At 37.2% G+C, this 22,800-nt stretch overlaps 1 protein-coding gene across 3 annotated transcripts in view; it reads right to left on the reverse strand.

Moving 5' to 3' along the window:
- Positions 1-595: 595 nt before the first annotated feature.
- Positions 596-22,800, reverse strand: part of LOC141433582 (netrin receptor UNC5C-like) — a 146,736-nt gene continuing 124,531 nt past the window's right edge. For 2 of the 3 annotated variants that reach the window (XM_074095687.1, XM_074095686.1), the window contains exons 6-13: positions 20,280-20,453; positions 19,360-19,413; positions 15,563-15,718; positions 5,550-5,687; positions 5,129-5,276; positions 4,406-4,527; positions 3,939-4,172; positions 596-3,537 (exon numbers count right to left, since the gene is read on the reverse strand). In XM_074095687.1, coding sequence (XP_073951788.1) covers positions 2,375-3,537; positions 3,939-4,172; positions 4,406-4,527; positions 5,129-5,276; positions 5,550-5,687; positions 15,563-15,718; positions 19,360-19,413; positions 20,280-20,453 — 2,189 coding nt within the window. In that variant the 3' untranslated portion in view covers positions 596-2,374. The remainder of the gene's footprint in view (positions 3,538-3,938; positions 4,173-4,405; positions 4,528-5,128; positions 5,277-5,549; positions 5,688-15,562; positions 15,719-19,359; positions 19,414-20,279; positions 20,454-22,800) is intronic. The other variant, XM_074095688.1, reaches the window with a different exon arrangement.

Here is a 22,800-nt window from a genome sequence, read left to right on the forward strand (position 1 = left end):
ACTTACTTTTATTCTCTGTTATTCCGCCCACACTCGCCCCACACGCCTCTCGACGTGTGAAGCACCAGCCCGTCATAAAGCCTGCTTGCACCTGCTCACATTTCTACCGACACAAAAACTTTACCTTATTTACATCCATCCAACCTCATTGTTGGAACGCAATTTATCTACTTCGTTCCTCGCTTGTCAAGTTGCCAGTATTGCTTTTCGACTTTTGGTGCTAAGTATTCTTTTATTTTAAGTTATTTGAATTTGGAATGCTTTTGTAGGGAGGGAAGGCTACCGTTTGTTTGTAACTGGCCATGTGGATGTGGTTTATTTATAAAGAATAATTTGTCGCGTGTTTTAAAAGTACAGTGTTCTAAATTTGAATCGTTCTCGTTTAATAAACATTGGTCGTGTGTTAAAAGTTTCAAATTTATCAAAACAGATTTATTAGGTTTTTTATTTTAAAGCATTTGAGTTATTTGTGTAAATAAGGTTTTAAAGATATACTTATTGACTCTTTTTATTTATTTTTTGTTTAGGCCCGCATTATTATAGTACTTTATTTACAATTTCAATGAACCTAAAAAAACATAATAAAACAACAAAATTGCACAGTTAAACATAATTTATTTCATATTATTTCAAGTATCACAGATCCATTTATATTAATAGTCATCACTTTAACAAAAATATAATAATATAGTCTACTCGTGTCGTGGCATACTTTACAGAACCATGGTTATTTCTCTACCGTGATCGCGATACAATTATTTACAATCTATTACTTATATACAGAAAGTGATCTAAGATTTTCCATTTTAAATAGACTCAAGCAAAGCTAACGAGACGAGATAATTCATCCTTGTCTGATAAGTCACCATTAGTATGTCGCTCTCTTTCCTGCTACAATTACTTTTATCTCTTCTCGCTGGCCCTACTTTAAAAGCGACCTAGCTACGACCCTCAGCGACTTTTTTGTCCATGGCATGGTCTAGACGTGCACCCATAGACGAATGAACCGAAACAGTGAAATGTCATACGTATTTTTGAATAAGTTTTTGTTCCCGTTCCGTTCCAAACCGTCAACCGTTCGTTCGTTCATTTTTCTCTGAGAATGAACTCTAGATGAGTTCGAAACGTGTCGGTATAGTGTGGTGGTGGTGATAGTTGGGTTCGTCGCGCCGCTCGCGATGCGTTGTCGCCGCCAGGCCTTATTGTCTAACACACTTGTAATCACAATCGCTTTCACCATTTCTTTCTATCACGCGGTATTGCAAGAAGGGGGAAAGAAATGGTGAATCGCAGACGCCCATGCTTAAGACAATACAGCCACAGACGCTGTATTGTCATCTCTTTCTACCCTCGCTTTATGCCGTGTGACATAAAGAAGTGTTGGAAACGATTGTGACAATTGTGTGTTAGGCAATAAGGTCTCAGGTCGTAGCTCTGACTGACTTCGATTGCCTTAGGAATCGATGAGTAATTTAAGTGAGATACAGTGGTTAAGTAGTAAATGCTGCTTTAGTCTTCCTTGTATAATTACAAATTTAAAAACGCTAAGATCAACAGTAAGCTCAGATTAGTTAGCGTACGTTTAAAAACTGCCAAGTCACGTGGCAATTGAGATTTGGCACATTTAGAATAATACTCAAGCGTTGAAACAAAAATGTTGGTACAGAACTTTCTATAAGTCCAAAAGCACTAGTTCAAAGCATCAAAGAAGAAATCTTTATATGTCAAAAATTCAAAATTGATTTAACTTTTTAAAAGTGTAAAAGCAAAAATTATCTGATTTAGATTTACTGCAGGTAAGCCTTTATAAAAACTTTGAACCAAACGATATAAACTTATATGTTTGTGACAAAATTGAAATTAGACAATTTAGAATACAACGAACACTCAAAATCTTACAAAATAACGGAATAACAAAAGCCAATCTCAGGTTGGCAGTGTTTCTTTAAAAGATTTCGTAGGCACTATTATTGCTACTATAATAATATAATTTACTCTCCCATCGCTTATCTACAGCGTAATAATGTCCTATACAAAATATACTACCACAATTTTACAAACTTGCCCCCCCTTCTTCATAATCGGTTGTTAAGATTCTGTTAAATTAACATTCATTTTTTGACATTTGCCTTTGTCAGACACAGACAAAACATACACTGCTCTAACAGATTTGTAACTTTTTATGACTTAGGGGGTCAGGCCGAAGCCGATACTATTATAACTAACGTAACATTTAAACTACTCAGAATATACCAACATGTCATCCATATAAATCCTTGATTTGCTCATTCTAATTTACAACATTCAACCAAAGCGTTCGATGCGATTATCTAACAAAGACTTAGGCCTCTTTCGTTTTAACAAGTTCACCAATTCATAACCAAGAAGGTCTACCTTGTAGCAAATCAGCCGCATCATGTCTTTCCATCTGACGTAAGGCAGCAGCCAGCGCAGCAGTGGCCCCTGGTCCTCGTTCTCGGCACTCCCATAGTTCCAAAATCGTCTCAGTTGGAGAACTCTTAGTGGCAAACCACGTTGTGTAACGATCAACTCCCAAACGGGCCGCAAGCGCCCTCCAGTCATTACCGCGCGCGTTCGGCGGATCCAATATAGCGCATAGCTGACGTTTTATCCTCCCACTCAATTTAAAAGGCCCCTCGCTGGCGCATTCGTTGACTCCCGCCTCGCTAACCGTAACGTTCCTTTTATCGCCATCGTCGCTCCTACACATGCGAGCCTCCAAAAGATTTTCAGTTATGTTGAAGCTGCGCTGAGATTCGGCGCGCGGTGAGCGACCGCGTGGTGACCGACTTCGCATGTCTTCGAGGGATATTCGGAATGTCTGTTTGTAAGATGGATTGGTCCTTTGACAAGCGGAGATACTGAAATCAATCGTGTCACAGTCGTGGGTCCTTTCGAGCACAAAACTGCAATGTAGGGCATTGTAGTGCGAGCTCCACACATGGTTAAACGGTATTTCCTGATATCCTATGCCTGGTTTTGCTTTCCAGCCAGGGCTGATGTGTTCCAAATTTAAACATAAGTTAGAACCTCCATCTTGGAATAAGAGTGTTTTCGTCCTATCAAGTAGTACACCGCCTAGTTTCTTTTCCTGTTCCTGACAATAGTACGGAGCGCACGGCGTATCTTCGAACACGTACAACCTTATACTATACTCCGAGCAGCTCTCATTGGGAGCCGCCGGAGCGTAAACAGCTAACTGTAGCGCTTTAACAGCTTTCCCATTGAAGCTCTCTCCCACTAAAACAAAAGTTGAAAGCATGTCTGTCACTAGGTATATCTTTTCACTATCGAGTTGTGTGAAGACTGGCGTGTTGATGGTTTCTTGGCCGAGACCAACGACCTTCTTCCATTGTGGTTGAGTGTTATCTTTGTTGCTATGGTCTATTGCGTACAAGGCGAGGTTCCAGAAACCGTGTTTGAGACTCGCGCAATGAGGGATCTGTAGGACGACTGGTTTGTTTAATTGAAGGCGTGGAGGTCCGCATTTAACTACCGGACTGAGCTGCGTGATACCTGCGGGGCAGAATTAGTTGTGAGACGGTTTCGATGTGTTGAATACAAGCGTACAACTTAACTGTCACGCTTCGGGCGATACATTTTTAGCATTCCGATTGCTGTTTTGTTGGCATGGTTAATTATAGGGTTTTTGATGAGTGACAAGTCGGTGTTTTAATAATTTTTATGCAAATATAATTTCTTAGAGATTATTAACAAAAGTGTCCCACTCACAGAAATATTTAAACTGACTATTTTTTTTAACCGCAAATTCAATCATCACAATATCTAAGAACATAAACATCTCCATTTTTTTAGTTTTACAAAACTAGACAAAACTACTCATGAATGCATATTCAATTCAGACCTTGCATAAAAAGTTTCATCATGCAGAGTATGCCAATGTAAAATTTACGAACCTTTACCAAGCCTCGGTCGATATCTGTCATCCTTCACAACAGCAACATACATTTGCTCCCTCCGTCCCCTACTAAGAGCAGATTCGGGCACAGATAGTGCTACCCCGGCAGCAGGCAAGGCCAATCTCGAGCCGGAACTCGATACAGACAGAGATTGCGAAGTAGGCGAGTTAGACACGAGTTCCGCTAGTTGCAACGTCACGGATTCGTTCGCTGCATCGTACATGGAGCCCGCTGGAAAGATATTTGAATTTGAGAAAGGAAATTTTAGAATGCTGAGTGCTGGAGTGCCTTTATTGCTAGAGGTTGTCTGTCATGGTAATAATTCGGCGACAGGTAGACGGAATTTCAAAAAGCAATTTTGAAGAATAGCTCATCTTGTTTCACATGCAAGTTTTTACGAATTAGGTATTCTTTGAAGAATTGGTTAGTCATCTTATACCGGTATTTATTTTGTATATACTTACAGCTAGTAAAGCAACTTGAGACGGAATGTTCAGATTCACTGTATGGCTTGCTGTCATAGTCATCACTTTGCCCCTTGGTTGATGCGCAAGGCGTGATTTGATGATCTACTGGAGAAGCGTAGCTAAAACAATGACAAAAATAAGTTAAATGCTACAAAAAATAGTTTAAAAAGAGCTAGGTTTCCAAAAACTGTTTGCTGAACGATCAGAAATAAAACGAAAATGCAGGCAATATAGCTATGTAAAGTATGTATTAACATTATAGGTACAATAACAAAAGTCTCGGCTGACTGTCTCATTAAAGTCTTATTCAATTTCTTGAACCTAGAAAGCCTACGAATTGCAGATAGGTTTCCTTTGTGATGTGTCCAATATCCGTTACGCTAATCTAAATTATCCACGTGAATTTCAATAACGGTGACCCGGACCAAAATAAAATACTTACAATACAAAAACAGTTTAAAATATTTAAAACGTTATTTTGTAGCGTGAGCCCTCATAATATTACGGCTCGCCAAACCGAATTAAGTCCTAAATTATCTTACTAACGCAGAACGCGCAATTGGACAAGCCACATAAGTTGTATATAGTAAAGCTCTGTTTTCCTAAAGTTTAGCATTATAGACTGCTGCGGTGGGCTGGCGAGCTGCTGCAGGCGCAAACTAGCAGCTGTCTACCCTGGAATCGACGCACTGCACGCCAATGGTTATAGATAAAGCGTACCTGTTTGTTAGATGCGGTACATCATAATGGTGTTCAGCTCTCGTGTCGGGCTGGGGATGTTCGTATCTTGGAGGCCGGTGCTGCATTAGGTCTGGAGCGAGAGAGAGGGACTGCTTCTCTACTGTCGGATACATTTCTGGTTGGAAATCTGTTGACAAAATTCAGTTGGGAGTAAAGAGTAAATAGTTTGGCTTATTGGAAGAAGATTTTTCTATTTTTAGGAATTCGTTACTCAAAAAGAGAAAGGAAACCTAGCCTATAACTCTACCTTAACCTAGTAAGATAATTTTGTTGCTCTGTAAAAACTGTGGTAATCAAAACATATTGGACACTTGTCGTAGACACAAAAGGTTTGAATTTTTTTATTTATCTTTAAACCCAAAGTTGATGAAAGTTTCTTCAAAATACATCAAATCCTTACCTGTCCTAGTCATGGTATACAAGGAGTGGTCCCTCGTCTTCTTCTGCAGAAGCTTGTAGACCACAGCAGCACCGGCTAAGAACACAACGACGGCCACCGCAATGCCGATGTAGAGAGGCACGTCGCTGTGCGCCGCAACTGGGGACAAACGAACAATTGGTGCCAACTTCATAACAGAACGGTTGCCAAGATTCTGATTATGATTGCTAGCAGCTTTCGTTTGTTGTAACGTGGATTTCCTGAGTCAGGATACTAGTTACCCGTCACTTTGTTTTCACTTCAGTTAAAATTTTGCTTTTTAAGAATAAGGTAGCTTGTGTTGATCAGAACTTTCTATTTTAAAACAGTTTTTGGAATAGGCGATTGAAGTCAAAAGCTGGCAAGCAAAAATTGTAAGTTGCAAAGCGGCCGAAATGTGGCGGATGTGGAAGTATTATCCATTTTTTATTATTATTAATTTTCGACGTTTTCTGATTAATTTTATAAGACCCTAAGCTGAAAAAATTTACTCTTTTTTATTGTAGAAGTTAAGATCATCTTCAGTATTTTGAGAAAATCGTCAATGATGTTTATCGATTGTAGTGATCTTACCTATATATTGATTAATATTAAGGATGTTAACTTTGTATTTTTGTTGTATGTATTTGTTTACTAGAAAATATGACAAATTAAGTAAATAACAAACGAACACAGTTCTTATATAATGGAAAAGTATTAAGTCAAACAATTTTTTTTTTAATTAAGGTTCAAACTCTTCTATAAACAAATAATATGGATTTTTGTGATCTGAAATAAATAATTTATATTTATTTATAAACTGTTTTTCATTGAAATAGCGGAACAACAATAAGTACTCATGTTGTACTCATGTTTCAAATATTAGTTTGGCCGACCCTCAACGCAAAACAACTACATTTCGAAAATTAACATCTTCCAACCAGCGGCATATTGTACGTCTATTCTCAAGCCGTCTAAGCAGACGCGAACAAAATAGCTCCGTGCTATTTAGCGTTGTAAACAACTTAATATTGTTGCAACGTCTCATTCCAAACATTAGCCTTCATCCCATTTTCGCGTTTTGATTTATTGCCGTTTCGCAACCACCGACATTTCCTCGGCCATTCAAAGACTTCAACGACCAAACAAAGCATAATAAATTACAAAGTAAGTTTAGCTTCCATTTTCTGTCTTGGCAACTTTTATTAACTGAGGAAGCGATGAATAAAAAAAAACGTTGAGGGTTCCGAGAAACTATAAAATCAACCACAAAATGAGCTGTTTGATAAGTTTTGAGGACAAAGATATAAATGCACGTGGAGTAGAGCCTGTAGAGGAGTCAAGTTTCGAAGTCTATGTTGACGATGTGATATGGAAAGACAATTTTCGTGTTTGTAAATGTAAATTTGTTTTCGAGCGTCAGAATGGAAGTGGGTACAAGTTTCTGGCAGCATGCCTTAATATTATTTATGTCATCGTCTCCAAGTTTACGATTGGGCTCGCGGCGGTTAGCTTTAACGAGTATTTTTTGTGTAATTTGGTGCTGTGAAAGAGCCGGTCTTTTTGAATTAAGGGATGTTTTTTATGACACTTTGGTAACGGGAGAGAGAGTTGAAAAGAGCTTTCGAGTGTAACTAACTAACGAACTGTGGTATTATTGCGGTAATATATAAGGAAAAGTTATAAAAGAACATTTTCAGCAAATCAATTTAAAGTATCGATAAAAATAAATTAAAAAAACTTTCGCCCTAAAGTTATTTGCAATATTGGCGAGATACTGATCAACAGTATCATAACGTCACATCTGCCTTGTCTTACTTCGTTCAAGTTTGGTTCTTATGCAGCAGTTAAAAGGCTTGTAAATGGTTCTCTGTGTATACAAGGAAGGTAAAATAAAGTCATCGTTCGGTAACTCGATAACGATCTCGAACGTTGCAAGAGTAATTAAAAACGAGGCGACGGTGTGTTCCACATAGTTGCCTTTTATAGCGCGGGCTAATTTTATAGGTGCAGTTTATGGGACATGCATTTTCAGCCTTTGGGAACCAGTTCTTTTTATAGTCTGTATTTTCATTATTTCCTTTATTTGGTTTATATAACTGCGAATCCAAGATGATTTGTTCCTTTTTAGTCATAATTTATTTGGCATTAGTAAAGATTGAAGCACCTCAGGATTCCAACAAAATATCAGCACTATAGGTTCCTATGTAGTGTAAGCCAAGTCAGCCTTTTTACTCGACATCGTCGCATAGCCCTCAATTTGTTGAAAGAATATTATTTAAATGCTTGTATAAAGTGAATTACTTACTATGTGGATTTTATATTGTTCCTCCTTTTTTGAGCCACGTATGATGTGGTAAATAATCTTTCTATCTATTTATTTCACGTTTAAGTTAATGTTTGCTTCTCATACACCAAATGTAAAAGTGAATTTTTTGCTTCTCATGCTCTACAAGTAGGTCTATCTAGCCTTATGAGGCGGGAGTAAAGTGAGAAATTTAGTCCCTAGGGAGTAAAAGTAATTATTTTTTTAATTTATTTCGAGTGACAGATAAACACAAACAGCCAGTACTTGCTTAGTTTTTGGCATAGGTAAAATAAGATGTGTGGACCAGGAAATGAAATGATTGTGATTGTGTGTGAAATGTTACGTTCTTAGTTTACGTGGTCTTAGTTCTATGCATTTTCCGCATAGAAGGTGGCGCTATTCTATTTATTCCAGTTTGTGTATGGACCATTTCGCCGATGCGATTTTGTTATATCTGCGTCTGGTTGGAAAAAAAATACTTACCGCGAAAACTTTGAAATTGTTGTACAGACTATTTTATTCTCGCAATCGAAGTGAAAAATAGAGTTTTCGCCTCGAGACCAAAAAGTCAATATAAACCCTCGGATAAAAAGACGCCCTCGCTAAAGCTCGGGTGGCTAACCATCTCGGGTACATATTGGCTTATTTTAGTCCCTCGATTAAAAATTATGGTTCATTTTAGTTTGCAGACTTAATTTGCAATTACTTTAGAAACATTGACTCAAAAAGCAGAGCAAATTAGCTATTGTATTTTCTACATCTATTAATAACTGAAGCACCGCCAAAGAGCTTCCATCAACACGCTTACAAAGAAACATATCAAAACTGCGCAACTATTTTCTTGCACAGACAACTTCCAACAGACTGTAATTCAAAAGCCTTTGAAAGGTACCACTTGACTGGTTACATAAAGAACAAACTAAGCGAAGTTGGAAGGGGAACTTTGCACCTGGCAGTTTGAGCGATTCGCAGTTAGTAATAATTTGAACACTTTTAAAAAGCAATTTGATGTTGAACGTGATAAGGTCATTTTGAAGGGTGGTTTGGATTAAAAGCTTAGTAATAAAATGGCAGATCTAACTGGGACTAAAAAACTGGTTAATTGTAACATTTCGAAGGAAATAAATGTTGACAATAATACACCTACAAACCTACAAATAAATGCTTTTAAAAGCAATTATCATTAAGAAGTAGAATAGAACGAAACTAATAAAATTAAAATCAGTACTTTAGATAGTTAACAACTCTATTGAAAATCCCAAAGATGTTAATATACCAATTTACATTAGACTAAAATCACCGATCATATCTTGCGCAACTAAAAGCATTTAACAATTAACACTGGTCTCGAATAAAACGATAATAAATTTAAACAATGGAAATATCATAAGAGTTATTGCTAATTTAGATTCATAGCCGATACGAGATAATTGTCCAACAGGCCCTGCCGACCATAACTAGGGCACGCTTTGTTAAGCTTCGGTTACGTTTACGTGTAGTAGAAAGATTGATTGGGCCGAATTAGTTAAAAGTTTTGAAATAAGATAGGGCACGTTTGAAGTCGGACTAACTTGAGGAAAGTTTGAGGTTAGAAGGTGTCTTTTATTTCCTAGTAAGGTGTTTAGTTAATTGCAAAAACCTTCGTGAAACAGTTAAATGATTTTAATTTCATTTTCTTATTCCAAAAAGATAAATATAATTGATTTTTGAAACAAGCTGTTTAATCGATTTCAAAACAAAATAACATTTAATACATAAGGTCCGTCGTTAAAAATTATATCTGAGGGAAAATGAGCACAATAATTCCTAGCTATTTTAAGAGAAAACTGTAAAGAAAATACCACCTAATAAAATTCTTGTGTAATAAACCTGGACTCATGAAAGACAAAAATGATACAAATAAGATAAATATTTTTATTTACTCGCCCTTCAACCTTCACATCCCATGTCATGTCAGCGACCATTCACCAAACGAAAACAACGTGTCACTACATCAACACGTGATGTTAGTTAATTATTTTTCCACATGAACACTCGCGATGAAAGTCGGTATCTTGTATCGTTCATACAAAAAGCAATACGTATGTAACTATTAGAGGTGGGGCCGGCAATGATTTGTTGTGATCTCGTCGAGAGAGCGCAGCAGGCGAACTCAAACTACATCCAAGCTCCCCTTAAAGCAGACCAAGCTGTTCCCACCTTTGTATCAAACAGTTTAGAGTTAGTATTTCGCGTATTTGAATCCTGAGTGTATTTAATTCCGCAAGCCCTCCTGCAGCGTTATGGGTAACGCGACAAGGGTTTGTGAATTTCGATTGGATTGTGTATCTGCAATCTCGCTGCAGTGTACGGCTGGCACTGACAAATGTTTACACTGAGTACAAATTTGACCGTTAATCCGATAAGCGTTCGGATCGTAAATTAATTCCTGTTTTACGCGGTTAGACTGACGGGAGTAATGAAGTAGCTGTATGATTTATCGCGTTTCAAATTTCGGTTGGCAGTAAACCGTATGGGACCTCGGGTTTTATGGATTTATTGATATCAGATACAACTGTATGCGTTTAATTGCGTTATGTTTAGTTCACACAGCAGGAATTGAAATATCAATTGCGTTAAATGCAATTAGGATACTATTCAAATTATATTTTGGTGCTGTTTCTGTTTGTTCTTCTAGGTTCTTAAATTCGAAATAGCTCCATTGCAGTGGCTCAACATATATCGTGGAAGAAAATTTCATTCACTATGTGCATTTTAGCGACTGTTCCGGAGAGAGAAAATGAAACAATTGGTATTTACATTATATGTTATCTCAAATTATTAGGTCATTGCAGTGGTAAAAAGGTTGAACTTATTGGTATATACTAGAATTTGAATTAGATGCGGAATTCAACTTCGTGAAGAGGACAAAACCTAAACATAATAGGCAATGTTACTAAACATGATTAAATGTCGAGTCTTCAGTATGCCAGTGACAAAAATGTAATCAGAATCTTTTTCTAATTTTACTTATTTTTTACGCAGATATAAAATTTGTTGATGAATCTGTTGAATATAATTTAGCCACTTGAATATTTGTTAAGAGCAGAAATAGATAATTAACGCCATAAAACGTCACTCTACATTATATTGATTTTGAGCTTTAAACACAAAATCAATATTCTATCCGAAATCACGTAGATATTTTAAAAACGACACTGCACTTCGTTATATACGTCCAAAAAACAAACCGCGCGCTACCCCAAATGACACTTTACGTTCACTCAAGTTAATCCGACTCCACCTTAACGTTGAATTAACACCGATGTTTAGGTAACAAAAGATGAAAAGCAGCTATAAAATTCAACCATTTCCCCTTTATATGCCAGCAATTAGGCTAATGAAGTACCGCGGGCGGGCGTCGGCGCGGATGAATAGCCCTTGCGTTCCTGGCATTCGAGTCTCACCTTTCATGTGGGTAATTTACTGATGGTCCACATTCTATACAAAGCTTGAATAAATTCTAAGTAATGATTTCGGGTTTGATGGCTTGTGGATACACATTTTCAGGCCCGATAAGGAGTTTACGTGGCGTTTTGTGTAAGGAAACGTGCTTTACATAAGTAGAACGATGTACATTTTCGAGTCCTTCCTTGTACTACCTTTATGTTTATTGTTGAAATGTTGCTTTTCGTTGTTCATTATGAATCCTTTGGGCAAAGTGGAGCGGCAACCGATCTATCATGGGTTCGATCGGAAAATTTTAATAGCACACCCACACCAAAAGTTTCGGAGCATGAGCCCCGACACAATTCCCTGAACGATGACACCCAATAAATAACAATCAATCTAAAACAAGAGATAAACATAGCCAATTTATAAGCAAATATGTCAGAGATTGCAGATTTATTTAGCGTGAAACCCAACGTGGTACGAGAAAGAAATTGTTGAGTAAACCAAACAACTGGCAAGGCGGCCTGGGGCTATTTATCAAATGCTCGATAAACAGACATAGGAAATTGAAATCGAGTCAACGGGGACCACGAAAATGATTTATTGCTATTATAAACAAAATAAGGATTGATCATTTTCCATTTGGGTATTGGATCGCGCTCGCCGGGGGAGTTGCACCTTTTGCAATTATGGTAATGTTTCTAAACGTATTCTAATCTTTTCGTCGATTATCACTGGATTAACTCAAAACGTAATCGAAACTGTCCCTGTTCCGTAACAGTTTGCTAGAATTTGATCCCATTTCTTTATTTTAAACTGTTATGGACCACAGCTGGGAGTAAAACACGTTGAACAGAATCTCCCAGATTTACTGCATGATAGAGCAAATAAACATTTCAGAAATAATCACCAAAGTGCTCACTGAAAGTTCAGAAAGCAATAACTGAGCCATTACGGTATGGAACAGGCTTTTTAGATACGAAATTGTAAGTCAACATTCCGTAAGACCACCATAAAATTTTAGTCCCTCGTCTATATTTAGACGATATGATACGACCCAGATGGTCATGGCTACCCGATTTTAGTATCTCTCGAATCTTTTAACGCGTCCAATGTTCTTTGATCCGTTCTTCTCTTTACATCTTAGTTAAATAATACGGAGTTGCTTGAAGTAAAGGAAGGGTGGGCAGGTCATTTTAAAGTGGTAGGTTACAGGTAGACCCGATAGCCTGTTATAAAGCGAGCAGTCCGTGTAACATTTCATAGTTATGATCTCGCGCGGAAAAGGAAGTGTATTTTTAGTTCCATGGCATCTGGTTGTTCGGAGTCGTGTGCATTTCATAGAAATGGCTTAATTAATATGTCCCCAGAGAAACGGTTTCGTAATTTGTGATTCTGAACAGTCGCAATCGTAAAGCTTAATTCTTTATATTTCATGTAATTCTCTGTATTAATGCTGCGATAAAATATTTTTGGCAATTAACTGTGTCGTTATTTATAAATGTTTTGTTGGTATAGTAGCGACATAAAAATGTCCGGCGTTTTAATTATGAGTCTGTTGGTATTTTTATTTGATCGCGGTTGATTTATATTTGTTTCTACGTGATAATATTGAATGCTAAATAATAAACTCGGTCATTTAGGTCGTCATAGCTTTGTAGTTTTGTATTAAAGCAACTTTCTTATGGTTTTCTTCCTCTGGATGTGACAGATAGAACATTTTATATAATTTAGCTCTTAGTTTACATAGTATTTCTTTCATAAATATGAGTTTGGATGACTAAAGAAAACCATAACGTGGCATCGTTATGGTTTTCATCGTTATTGTAAAAAGAGATAATAGGGAGTTGATGACAGGAATTATTAAACGAAGAAAAGGAATTTCAAGGGTCATTTAAAATAACTGCAGGCTGGGTGCATTTAATTAAATGGTTAACTGAAACACCTTGAGATAATCCCAGAAAAAAAATTGAAAATGGTGCTGGATAAAAATCGTCCGCTGCTCTAGTAGCACAGACCGTTTATATAATGAGGTCTGTGTCTAGAAGAAATCTTAAACGATCATTAGCAAAATCTTAATAAGAAATAAGTTGATTGCAGAGTTCTCTCCTGCAAAGACGATCCTGGTCCACTATCAGAGGCCATGTTTATGGCGCTCGTGATCGCAATCAAATGACAGATTTCGCATACAAAAACTGTCATCTGATTGCGACTGCGATCGTCAGAAACGTTAGGCAATACGGCCTTAGGTTACAGGTCAGGTTAGGTGTTGCCACAGGACAGAAAATAACTATGCTTATTTCATGTCAATTTGACTTCTAAGATTTGATTACAGACAACAGGTGAAACTAAATAAAAGCTTGTAAAAATTCAAAAGTCATTCAGTAAACATTCTAAGAAATTTTGTAAAAAAAAACACAGCCTCCGGCGTCGGGCTTCTAATAGACTCTCGTTAGTAATCCCCTTCTTACGCCCCTTGATGCATAATGTACTATTAGCTGACTGTATTTAAAATATTATATATTGTATACTATAATATCTTGATATTGCTGTAATGTAATGTAAATTCACCACCTGATAAAATTTATTCCTTAGGTACTTCTCCATCCAATCCATTGTAAAGGTTGCCTGGAAGAGATCGTTCTGAAGCGATAAGGCCGCCTATTGCTTACCTCAGAAAGTCTCTGTTTTTCTGTACTGCTTGCTATGTGTTGGTGTGCAATAAAGAGTTACCTGTTTTATCTGTGCTTGCATAAGGTGTGCAATTGTATATTGTATTGTATATACTATAACTAGCCTATAACTCGTAAAACTATAACGAGAGTTCTATGACAGCTGGAATGTCATTATAGCTAGATGGCGTTAGTAGCGTTTAGTAGCTTTATTTAGCTGCAGCTGAAAATCAGTGGTGATTCCGTACCTCAGCATTGCTGAGCTGCCAGCCCTTTCGGCTAGCTATAAGTTTACTTAAACATTAGATTATTTACCTGATGTATGTTACTTACAAGTTAATGCATATTGCCGAATAAACATTTTTTTCTTTCTTTCTAGCGTAAAACAACTTGTGTCGCGTTTGGGATTGTTTTTTCATTACTTACTTCTCGTATTAACCTGAGTACAAAAGCATTAATGAAAACTAACGAAATTACAAATAATGACATAATGGCGAATGTCTGAAAAATTTAGAAACGCTTAAAACTTTTTATATTAATAGGAATAACCTTTCTAATTAACAGAAACTGACATGAGCTTCTATGGGTGGGTGAAAAACAGGGTCGGTATTTCCATCTTCTTCTTCTCTTTTAAAATATGGCTTTTCTGTCCTAATTAATAGGACAATTTCGCCAGTGTCAAGGTAAACTCTCTTTGAGAGGGACGTTGTGCGGTAATTGTAGTTTTTGCAACTTGATAGTAAAATTCCAGAAACCACGAGGAGACCACTTGCGCATTAAAAAATGTTAGACACGAGAGCAATATAGGATTTTGGGATCACTGTTAAGGTTAATCGCCGCATAAAACACTATCAAAATTATACTTCAACTAGCCAAAGAAACAGAAATAGCAAAATTAGATATTGTCTACATCCGCCATCTTCGAATGCTACAAATCGAATCGAATCGAATCGGTATTTCCATGTCGGTATTATCCGAACCGGCAAAGAGTGTCACCTGTCAAAACGATCGAGTCAAAGACACATCATTTTTTTTTTAATGTTTTTTATTCTGGACTATGGAACAGCCCGTAACCGACCGGACTGTCGTAATTTGGCGGTAAAGAAAACTCTTTCATTTTTTAAAATTATTTGATGCTACTTAAAAATCTGATATTTTTTTCTGTTAATTAGAAAGGTTATTCCTATCGATAAAAAAAGTTTCAAGCGCATTGTAACAACAAATTAGTTTTTGTAAATTCAAACGGATCTCTCATCAATAACGCCATCTAGTGACAATTTTTTTTTATTCAACTGGATGGCAAACGAGCAAGTGGGTCTCCTGATGGCAAGAGATCACTACCGCCCATAAACATCTGCAACACCAGGGGTATTGCAGATGCGTTGCCAACCTAGAGGCCTAAGATGGGATACCTCAAGTGCCAGTAATTTCACCGGCTGTCTTACTCTCCACGCCGAAACACAACAGTGCAAGCACTGCTGCTTCACGGCAGGATTAGCGAGCAAGATGGTGGTAGCAATCCGGACGGACCTTGCACAAGGTCCTACTACCTGCAAAAATGTCACAAAACTCTCATTATGTTGTAATACGGTTGTAACCCTTACCTCCGTGGACCCCGCAGTAGTCTCCGACGCAGTCCGCATGCTGCGAATGCGGCCCGGAGCAGGGTGTGTCGCCCGAGCAGCTCCGCCGGCGGCTTTGGCTGCAGTCGGCGCCACAAACTGACCATTCAGACCACGCACCCCAGCGCCCGGGGAGAGCTGAGGGACAAAGTTAGTGTTAGTACTTTGCTTATTATTATTCGAGTGTGGCCTGTAATACGAGAAAATAGTTAAAACATATATCGTACTCGTCAAACTGAACATTAGTTCAGCGACTTTTAAAATAATGGAGACTAGATTTTCCTATTTTAATATGAAAATTAAAAACTGTTATCAATGAACGCCGTCCTAGTCCCAACCGACGTAACCTGTCACGTTAAAAAGATCAAGCATTTTGCTTTATTGCTTCTTCGAATAAACTTCAAACTGTAATAAAAATTTAAAAATAAAATTGGCTTTCTGTCGATCGAAAACTGCGTATTGTATAATTTAAATTCAAATGGTTGCTCGGCGCACCTGAAAACCCCGACGTAAATTCAAGCATTAGACTCGAATAAAAAAGTTAATAAAATTAAAACTAATTATTTTTAAAAGTCGCTGAACTAAAGTCGTTCAGTTTGACGAGTAGGATCTATATTTTCATTATTTGCTCGTATTCACACATATGTAAAGACGAGGCTGAAATGAAATTCTGTAATCACCCACAAATGTAGACTCGAAAGTATGGTAATGCTGAAAATTCTAATCCTATGATGTCTGTTCTACGTAAACTTAATGTTCATGTTCATGAGTAAATTTGCTATGGAGACAGTATAAAAACCCAGTGGCGTATCTACACAGGCGGTGCGATAAACATAAATTTCACATACGAAGTCGTGGACATCAGTTAGTAATAAAAATAAAATAAACATGTTTTGTGAAGTACTAAGTAAAATTTATCTTGATCAAATTTGGTATGGACTGATTTTGAGACCCAAAGAAATACATAAGTTTCCACGAGATAACGATAAACGATCATCGCAAACGAAGTCGCGGGAAACAGCTAGCGAATTAGTATAAAACTACACTAAGCGACCAATTAAATATTTTGCAGTCAGTATGAATTCTGATTTTCCAGAAAACTCAGCAAAATAAACAAATAAACACTAGCTACATTGCACCTTACACGCATTCAAAACAATAATATTTTTCCATGACTAGATTAAATCCCTAAAGCTATTTCTACATTAATTTCATTCGAAATGTAAATAGAATCCACAATTACCAAAACAATTTTCATTTTACGTTGGCATTTCAATTTATTACCAGTCAACATCTTATTGTCACAGAAACATCAGCTATAAACCATCGCCTACTATTCCGAGAACCACCTACTTCATCAAACACAGCACTATCATCTTTATTAGTTTTCATGTTACGTTCAAATTCTAAAGCAGAGAAAGTACCAATTACTGCATCGTTTGCTATTATTAATAGGATATCTCATAATTCAAGACCCACGGCCAATCGGCTGCGTAAATTGAAATTAAAATGCATCAAACTGCCCTTACGTACCACTAGCGCATAAATCACGAGGCTTTTTTTACAAAAGATATAATAGAGCGCTGTGCTCATACTGGGTCGGCGTATGGTTTAAGCTAAAAGCTCATTTTTAGAAGGTTTTAAAGTTACGGCAGAAGCTAAACGAAATACTAAGAGACCATTCTGTTAACCGTTCTATGATTAGATGAGATCCCTTCAAGGGATAACTTTGTTTTTGTGCTTCTGTTTCTCTTTTTATGCATTAATTTCTTGTGTTTAAGTTCAATATTATGAACACAATCATACATTATTTTGAGATATATAAGAGTTGTGGGTAAGTTGATGAGCCACATGATGCAGTTCTTAGGATACTTGGTGCGTCTATCTAGAAGATGCAGGTACAAATCCCCTGCGTCGCGCAAAAGGTTTTAAGTTTTTTAAAATATTAGGTATTTTTACACAATGTAAAGTAAGAATTTTTATTTAATCTACTTTAAGCTTTCATGATTCATCCACATTTTTAAATTATTCTTGAATCTTTGTCTCATTAACGTCACAATTAAGGACAGGAAGTATATATCGACAGCAATCATTAAACAAAAATAGTCCTACAAGATCAGTACCTGCCATTATTTATCTCACAGACACACCGCTAAGTCTCATGACTTCCTCCAGCCAATTATTCACTCCCCTTGCGTGTGTGGGTGGAACATACGCATATTAAACTACAACAGTGTGTAACATTTCTTATTAATTAATGCGCGCACACATAAATCAGTCGAGGTTCGTTAGAGGAACAACGCAGGACTTTCACATTTTGTAAAAACATATTTCTTTACTTAAACAACTTTTTATGGTCCGAAGTAAGTTAATAAATTGTATGTAATTGCGTCTCACTGACGGTTCCGTACGAATTTTTTAAGGATACTTTTTTGTCGGAAGTCGTTTTGGAGACGTTTGTTGAGATAAACAGAGTAAATTATGTAATATCCTCTCACATGCTTTCTGAGACGGAATTTAAAACAATGTAGCAGATGCGCGGAGATAAAACCGCGTGAAAAATTGTTATAGCACCTTAATATCTGCAAATCGTTTCTGCGACGGCTCATAACTGGAAGTATGTACGAAATAAATTCTAATGACATCCAACATTTTGTTTTCTACCATTTCACAAATCGTCCATTGAGTTCTAAGTGTAATATTTGATCAAAGAATTGTTTGATGTGATGAAGATTAAAACTGGAAATATTTAGGATAATCTTTTGCATGAACTACTTAGAAAAGTTAAGATTGAATTTCTCTGAAAGTCGATGAATTCAATACAATTTAAATTAAGTTAAAAAATCAGTGGATCAAACAATATAATAATATTACGATAAAAAATATTCGACCGTTCGATAAAATCTCGATCATTCAAATCATTCAAAGAAGTAAAAACATTAATCACAATCATTAGAAATATAAATACCTCTACATTTTTGTGCAATTAATCAGTGTTCTCTTTAATCTAAATTCATCAATAAAAGGGATCGTCATACATAATTGTTGAACTCTTTGATGTACCGTACATTAATAAAATCCTTAATTTGAAATAGTGGTGCAGTGGACCGCCAGAGAGCAGACATGTGTTACCAATTAACGAAACAACAATCCTGAGCTTGAGTTCAACTCTTGATTGCATTTTATTGTCTACCCGGTTGGTCTATTTTATTAGCTACATAAGGCTGGAGTTAAAACAAAAGGAGATCGACGTCGATAAAATTTTGTTTACATGCAAATTCCGACTCAAAAATAGGGACTTTGAAACCCATATCTTTTAAATTCAAGCATCGTTTCCGACAATTTAGATTATGACTAATCGTATGCATGAAGATTCTGGCTCGAAAGTCGTTAGGATTCCTCAAAATATCGTGTCAATCTTGATACTTCAAAATACCGCATGTTGCTTGTCAGAAATGCGGTAAAATTCTCCCTGTGTAATTTTACAGCTATGAAGTACTTGCCTTTGATGTGACCAGACTCAGTACTTGAGTTTATGAGCTTTGGAATAAACCGGGGTTTTTTATAGTTTAGATGTAAGATATGACTTGAACGGTCATTACGGTCCGTAATGAAAGGATTTAGGCACGCATCTTTTGTATTTTTCGATGTTTTTTGTTCTGAATTGGTGTTGGTTTTAATTCATTCGTGGTGTAGAATTATTTTGTAAGTGGATTTTAATTGTTGAACTTTAATGGTCATGCTTTTACCGACATGAAATAAAGTTTGTTTATACTCACCGATTAACAGTTGTTGGTTATTATTGTATGCTTGTAGGTCCATGTATCCTCCTTCTTCATTGTTAGCAATAAAGGTAAACAATGCATTAATTACAAGTACAATTATGATTTATTTCTGAACATTTGAATTTTGTTATGTTTCATCCTACGATTTTGTGAATACCGCTTAATAATGTATACGTTATATAACGGCATAGCGTTACTACAGAAACATATTGTAGCTACTTAAAAAAAAAACTCGTACCTCAAATTCGATTATTTTTCTGAGTGAACTTAATGTACATTGTTTTAAGGATCAATTTTAATGACGTTATTGATTTGAGTTACGAGAGTTTTCAAAGTAGTAACGATATTTTACATTACGTACTTAAACTCTCTACTTATCTACGGGATGGTATACCTTGAACTGTTGGCTATACTGCCTAACCTTGGCATTGAACGTCTCCATTTAGCATGCTAGACCATATGCTGCGGTGTGCGCGACTATAGGGTCTGTCTAGGTGGTGTTTTGCTTAAACTTTCTACTTATCTTTCTGGCAAGGCATGTCCTCAGTTGTACGTTGTATCGCCTGTTATTGGCACAGCGCGCTGTTATTCAACAGATGGTTCATTACAGCTTAATGTCACTTTGGTACCATGGACTAGGGGATTTAAACTCTACTACCACTCTGTCACGGTACGCATTCAGCCGTCCGCTGCACCGCTTGTCCCTGGCACGGCGCGCCTCCATTCAGCGAGTGGGGCTCATTGGAGCTGTGTGCAACTAGGACCATGGACCTGGTTCAGATGGCGCTTCGTTTAAAATTTCTAGCACAGTGCTTTTTCTCCGCTTAAACTTTCTTACCTTACAGGAGATAGGTCGTTACAGCTGAATGTGACTCTAGGAACTTGGACCAAGGGGTTTAAAGCTCTCAACTCACCACTCTGGCACGGCACGCACTCAGCCGTCCGCTGCACCGCTTGTCCCTGGCACGGCGCGCCTCCGTTCAGCGGGTGCGGCTCGGTGCAACTGCGCGTACGCCGCTGGCCGCCGGTGGCGCGCCCGTTGCAGCGGCATTGGGACCATGGGCCCCACGGGCTCCAGCCTCCGTTAACTGTTGACGAAAAGGGAAACTTAATCAATGTTTTCTTCAAACTTTTAGGTACAGCCGAAAGATTTTATTCCTGACCCACCGAAGCACGTTCTCACAGTAAGTGTCATAATATTCCCTTGTCAAGCAATGCGATGTCACTACGAGTATGACTTTTTCTACGAAAAGGTTCCACAGTGGGTCACGATTCAGTTGGTTCGAGTGAGTACGGGGAGCAGAAATGAAAAGAAACGAAATATTTTTATTTTCTTTAAGAGAAGTTTCCCTGCCGGCCGCGCGGCCGCGTTAGGTATTCGTTTGGGATATTGCTGTCTTTAGCGCTCGTGACATAAGCGCTCGCAGCCGTCCCCCCCATGCCTTCCACAACCACGCCCGTAATTTATATCGAGATAGCTGTAGGCTTTTCAAGATTTGGGCGGTTGAATTTTGGGTTTCGTTGTCCTCATATTATACGAAAAGTACCTATAGCACAGAAATCAATGATATTTTACAATCAAGATATTCATTATATTTTCTATGCTTGTGGTGTTTTCGATTTTTGTAAAAATGCTTTATTAGTGTTTTATGAGCTCCTGTAATTCTGATATTACACATTTATATGAAAATCTGAAAAACCACAGGCATATATAATTATAAGACGTTTAGTCCATACTTACAATATTCCATGTATATCTGTTGCCTAGTTTTCAAATGAGACCGGGACTACGTTTGTATGGAGAATGGAACGAAGAGACTTCTCTTAACACTATGTGGATAAATGTGATGTCAGAATTTCTTATAAGGTATTAACTTATAAAAGTGTCAATAGTGCTAGCTGCCCTCTAACAGTAGGCATGCATTTTTTTTACTTAAATCTAGGTTATAAAATTAATAAAGATCAAATATACCTATTAACACTGCACAATATCATACATAATCAAAAAACAAAATTATCATTATAAATCAAAATAAATAGCATAAGAAATATCAGAAAACGCTTACTCACAAACGTAGCAAATAATCGTAGGTACTGAATCTTTTCGGATGGATAAACAATTTATTTCAAAGCATGCCTTCATAATGACAACAGCTAAATAATAATATTTTTAGTTTTTTAATACCTGCACTTGTAAGTATTTCTAGTACCAATTATCATCATCCCAACCTATATACGTCCCACTGCTGGGCACAGGCCTCCTCTCAGAATGAGAGGGCTTGGGCCGTAGTTCCCACGCGGGCCCAGCGCGGATTGGGAACTTCACACACACAGTTTATGCAGGTTTCCTCACGATGTTTTCCTTCACCGTCAAGCTCGTGGTAAATTTCAAATGTAATTCCGCACATGAATTTCGAAAAACTCAGAGGTGCGACCCGGAGTTTGAACCCACGATCCTCTGCTTCAGAGGCGATAGGTCAAACCACTAGGCCACCACGGCTTAACGGTTAGACATACGACATCATTTTTCCTATACTCCATTTATTTTAACATTTGAAACTTAACGGTAAAACTTGCACACGTTTTTAAATGAAACAACGAAACTATTTAAAATTGTGTTAACTTCTATCCTAAAAACATAGTAAATACCGCTAATAAATGTATCTGTAGGTACTTTTAGTCCATTTGTGTTCGAAATACCGAGAAACGTGTGTTACAATTTGACCGTTAATTCAAACCTTAAATTAAATGGAGTATAAGCTGATACTAGGGCGCTACGCGCTCACTTGGACAATAATAACTTCCAGCCCATAACTTATCAAGACAACATTATTTCCTCCACCATTAACAATCTATTCTAATCATCATCGAATCACAAAGTGGGAACTTCTAATGGCCGATTTCTCCACAAAATATCAAACGGAAACTAAAAACTCTACGCCATTCTCGGATATCACTCCGCGAATCGCTTGCATGCCTTGGCACACGCGAAGTCGCGTGCTGTTGTAGGCTAACCAAGCTGGACAGCCTTCCTAGAACCATGTTTTTAGGGTTCCGTACTCTTAAGGAAAAAAACAGAATCCTTATTAGGCCAGGGCCGAATCCTATGAGATGGTAAAAAGTGAAAAAAAAAACTTGTAGCTGGATTACATGACACCCGTTGCAAAAGGAAGAAAATTATATTGAAACTAGCCGTTACCCGCGTAGAATTCGGGTATCGCTATCCCGCGGGAACTATACAATTTTCCGGGATAAAAACTATCCTATGTTCTTCCCTGGGACTCAAAGTATCTAAATAATCATAATAAGAATAATAAAAGATATTTATTTAATAGTTTGTTTACAAATTCTACATAGGTACATAACAAATAATAAGTACAATCAAACTATCAAAAGGGAAAGCGACTCAGCTTATGCCTGCGCCTTGCAGAACAA

Source organism: Choristoneura fumiferana, chromosome 12, assembly GCF_025370935.1.
Source record: "Choristoneura fumiferana chromosome 12, NRCan_CFum_1, whole genome shotgun sequence".
In the NCBI taxonomy this organism is placed as follows: Eukaryota; Metazoa; Arthropoda; class Insecta; order Lepidoptera; family Tortricidae; genus Choristoneura; species Choristoneura fumiferana.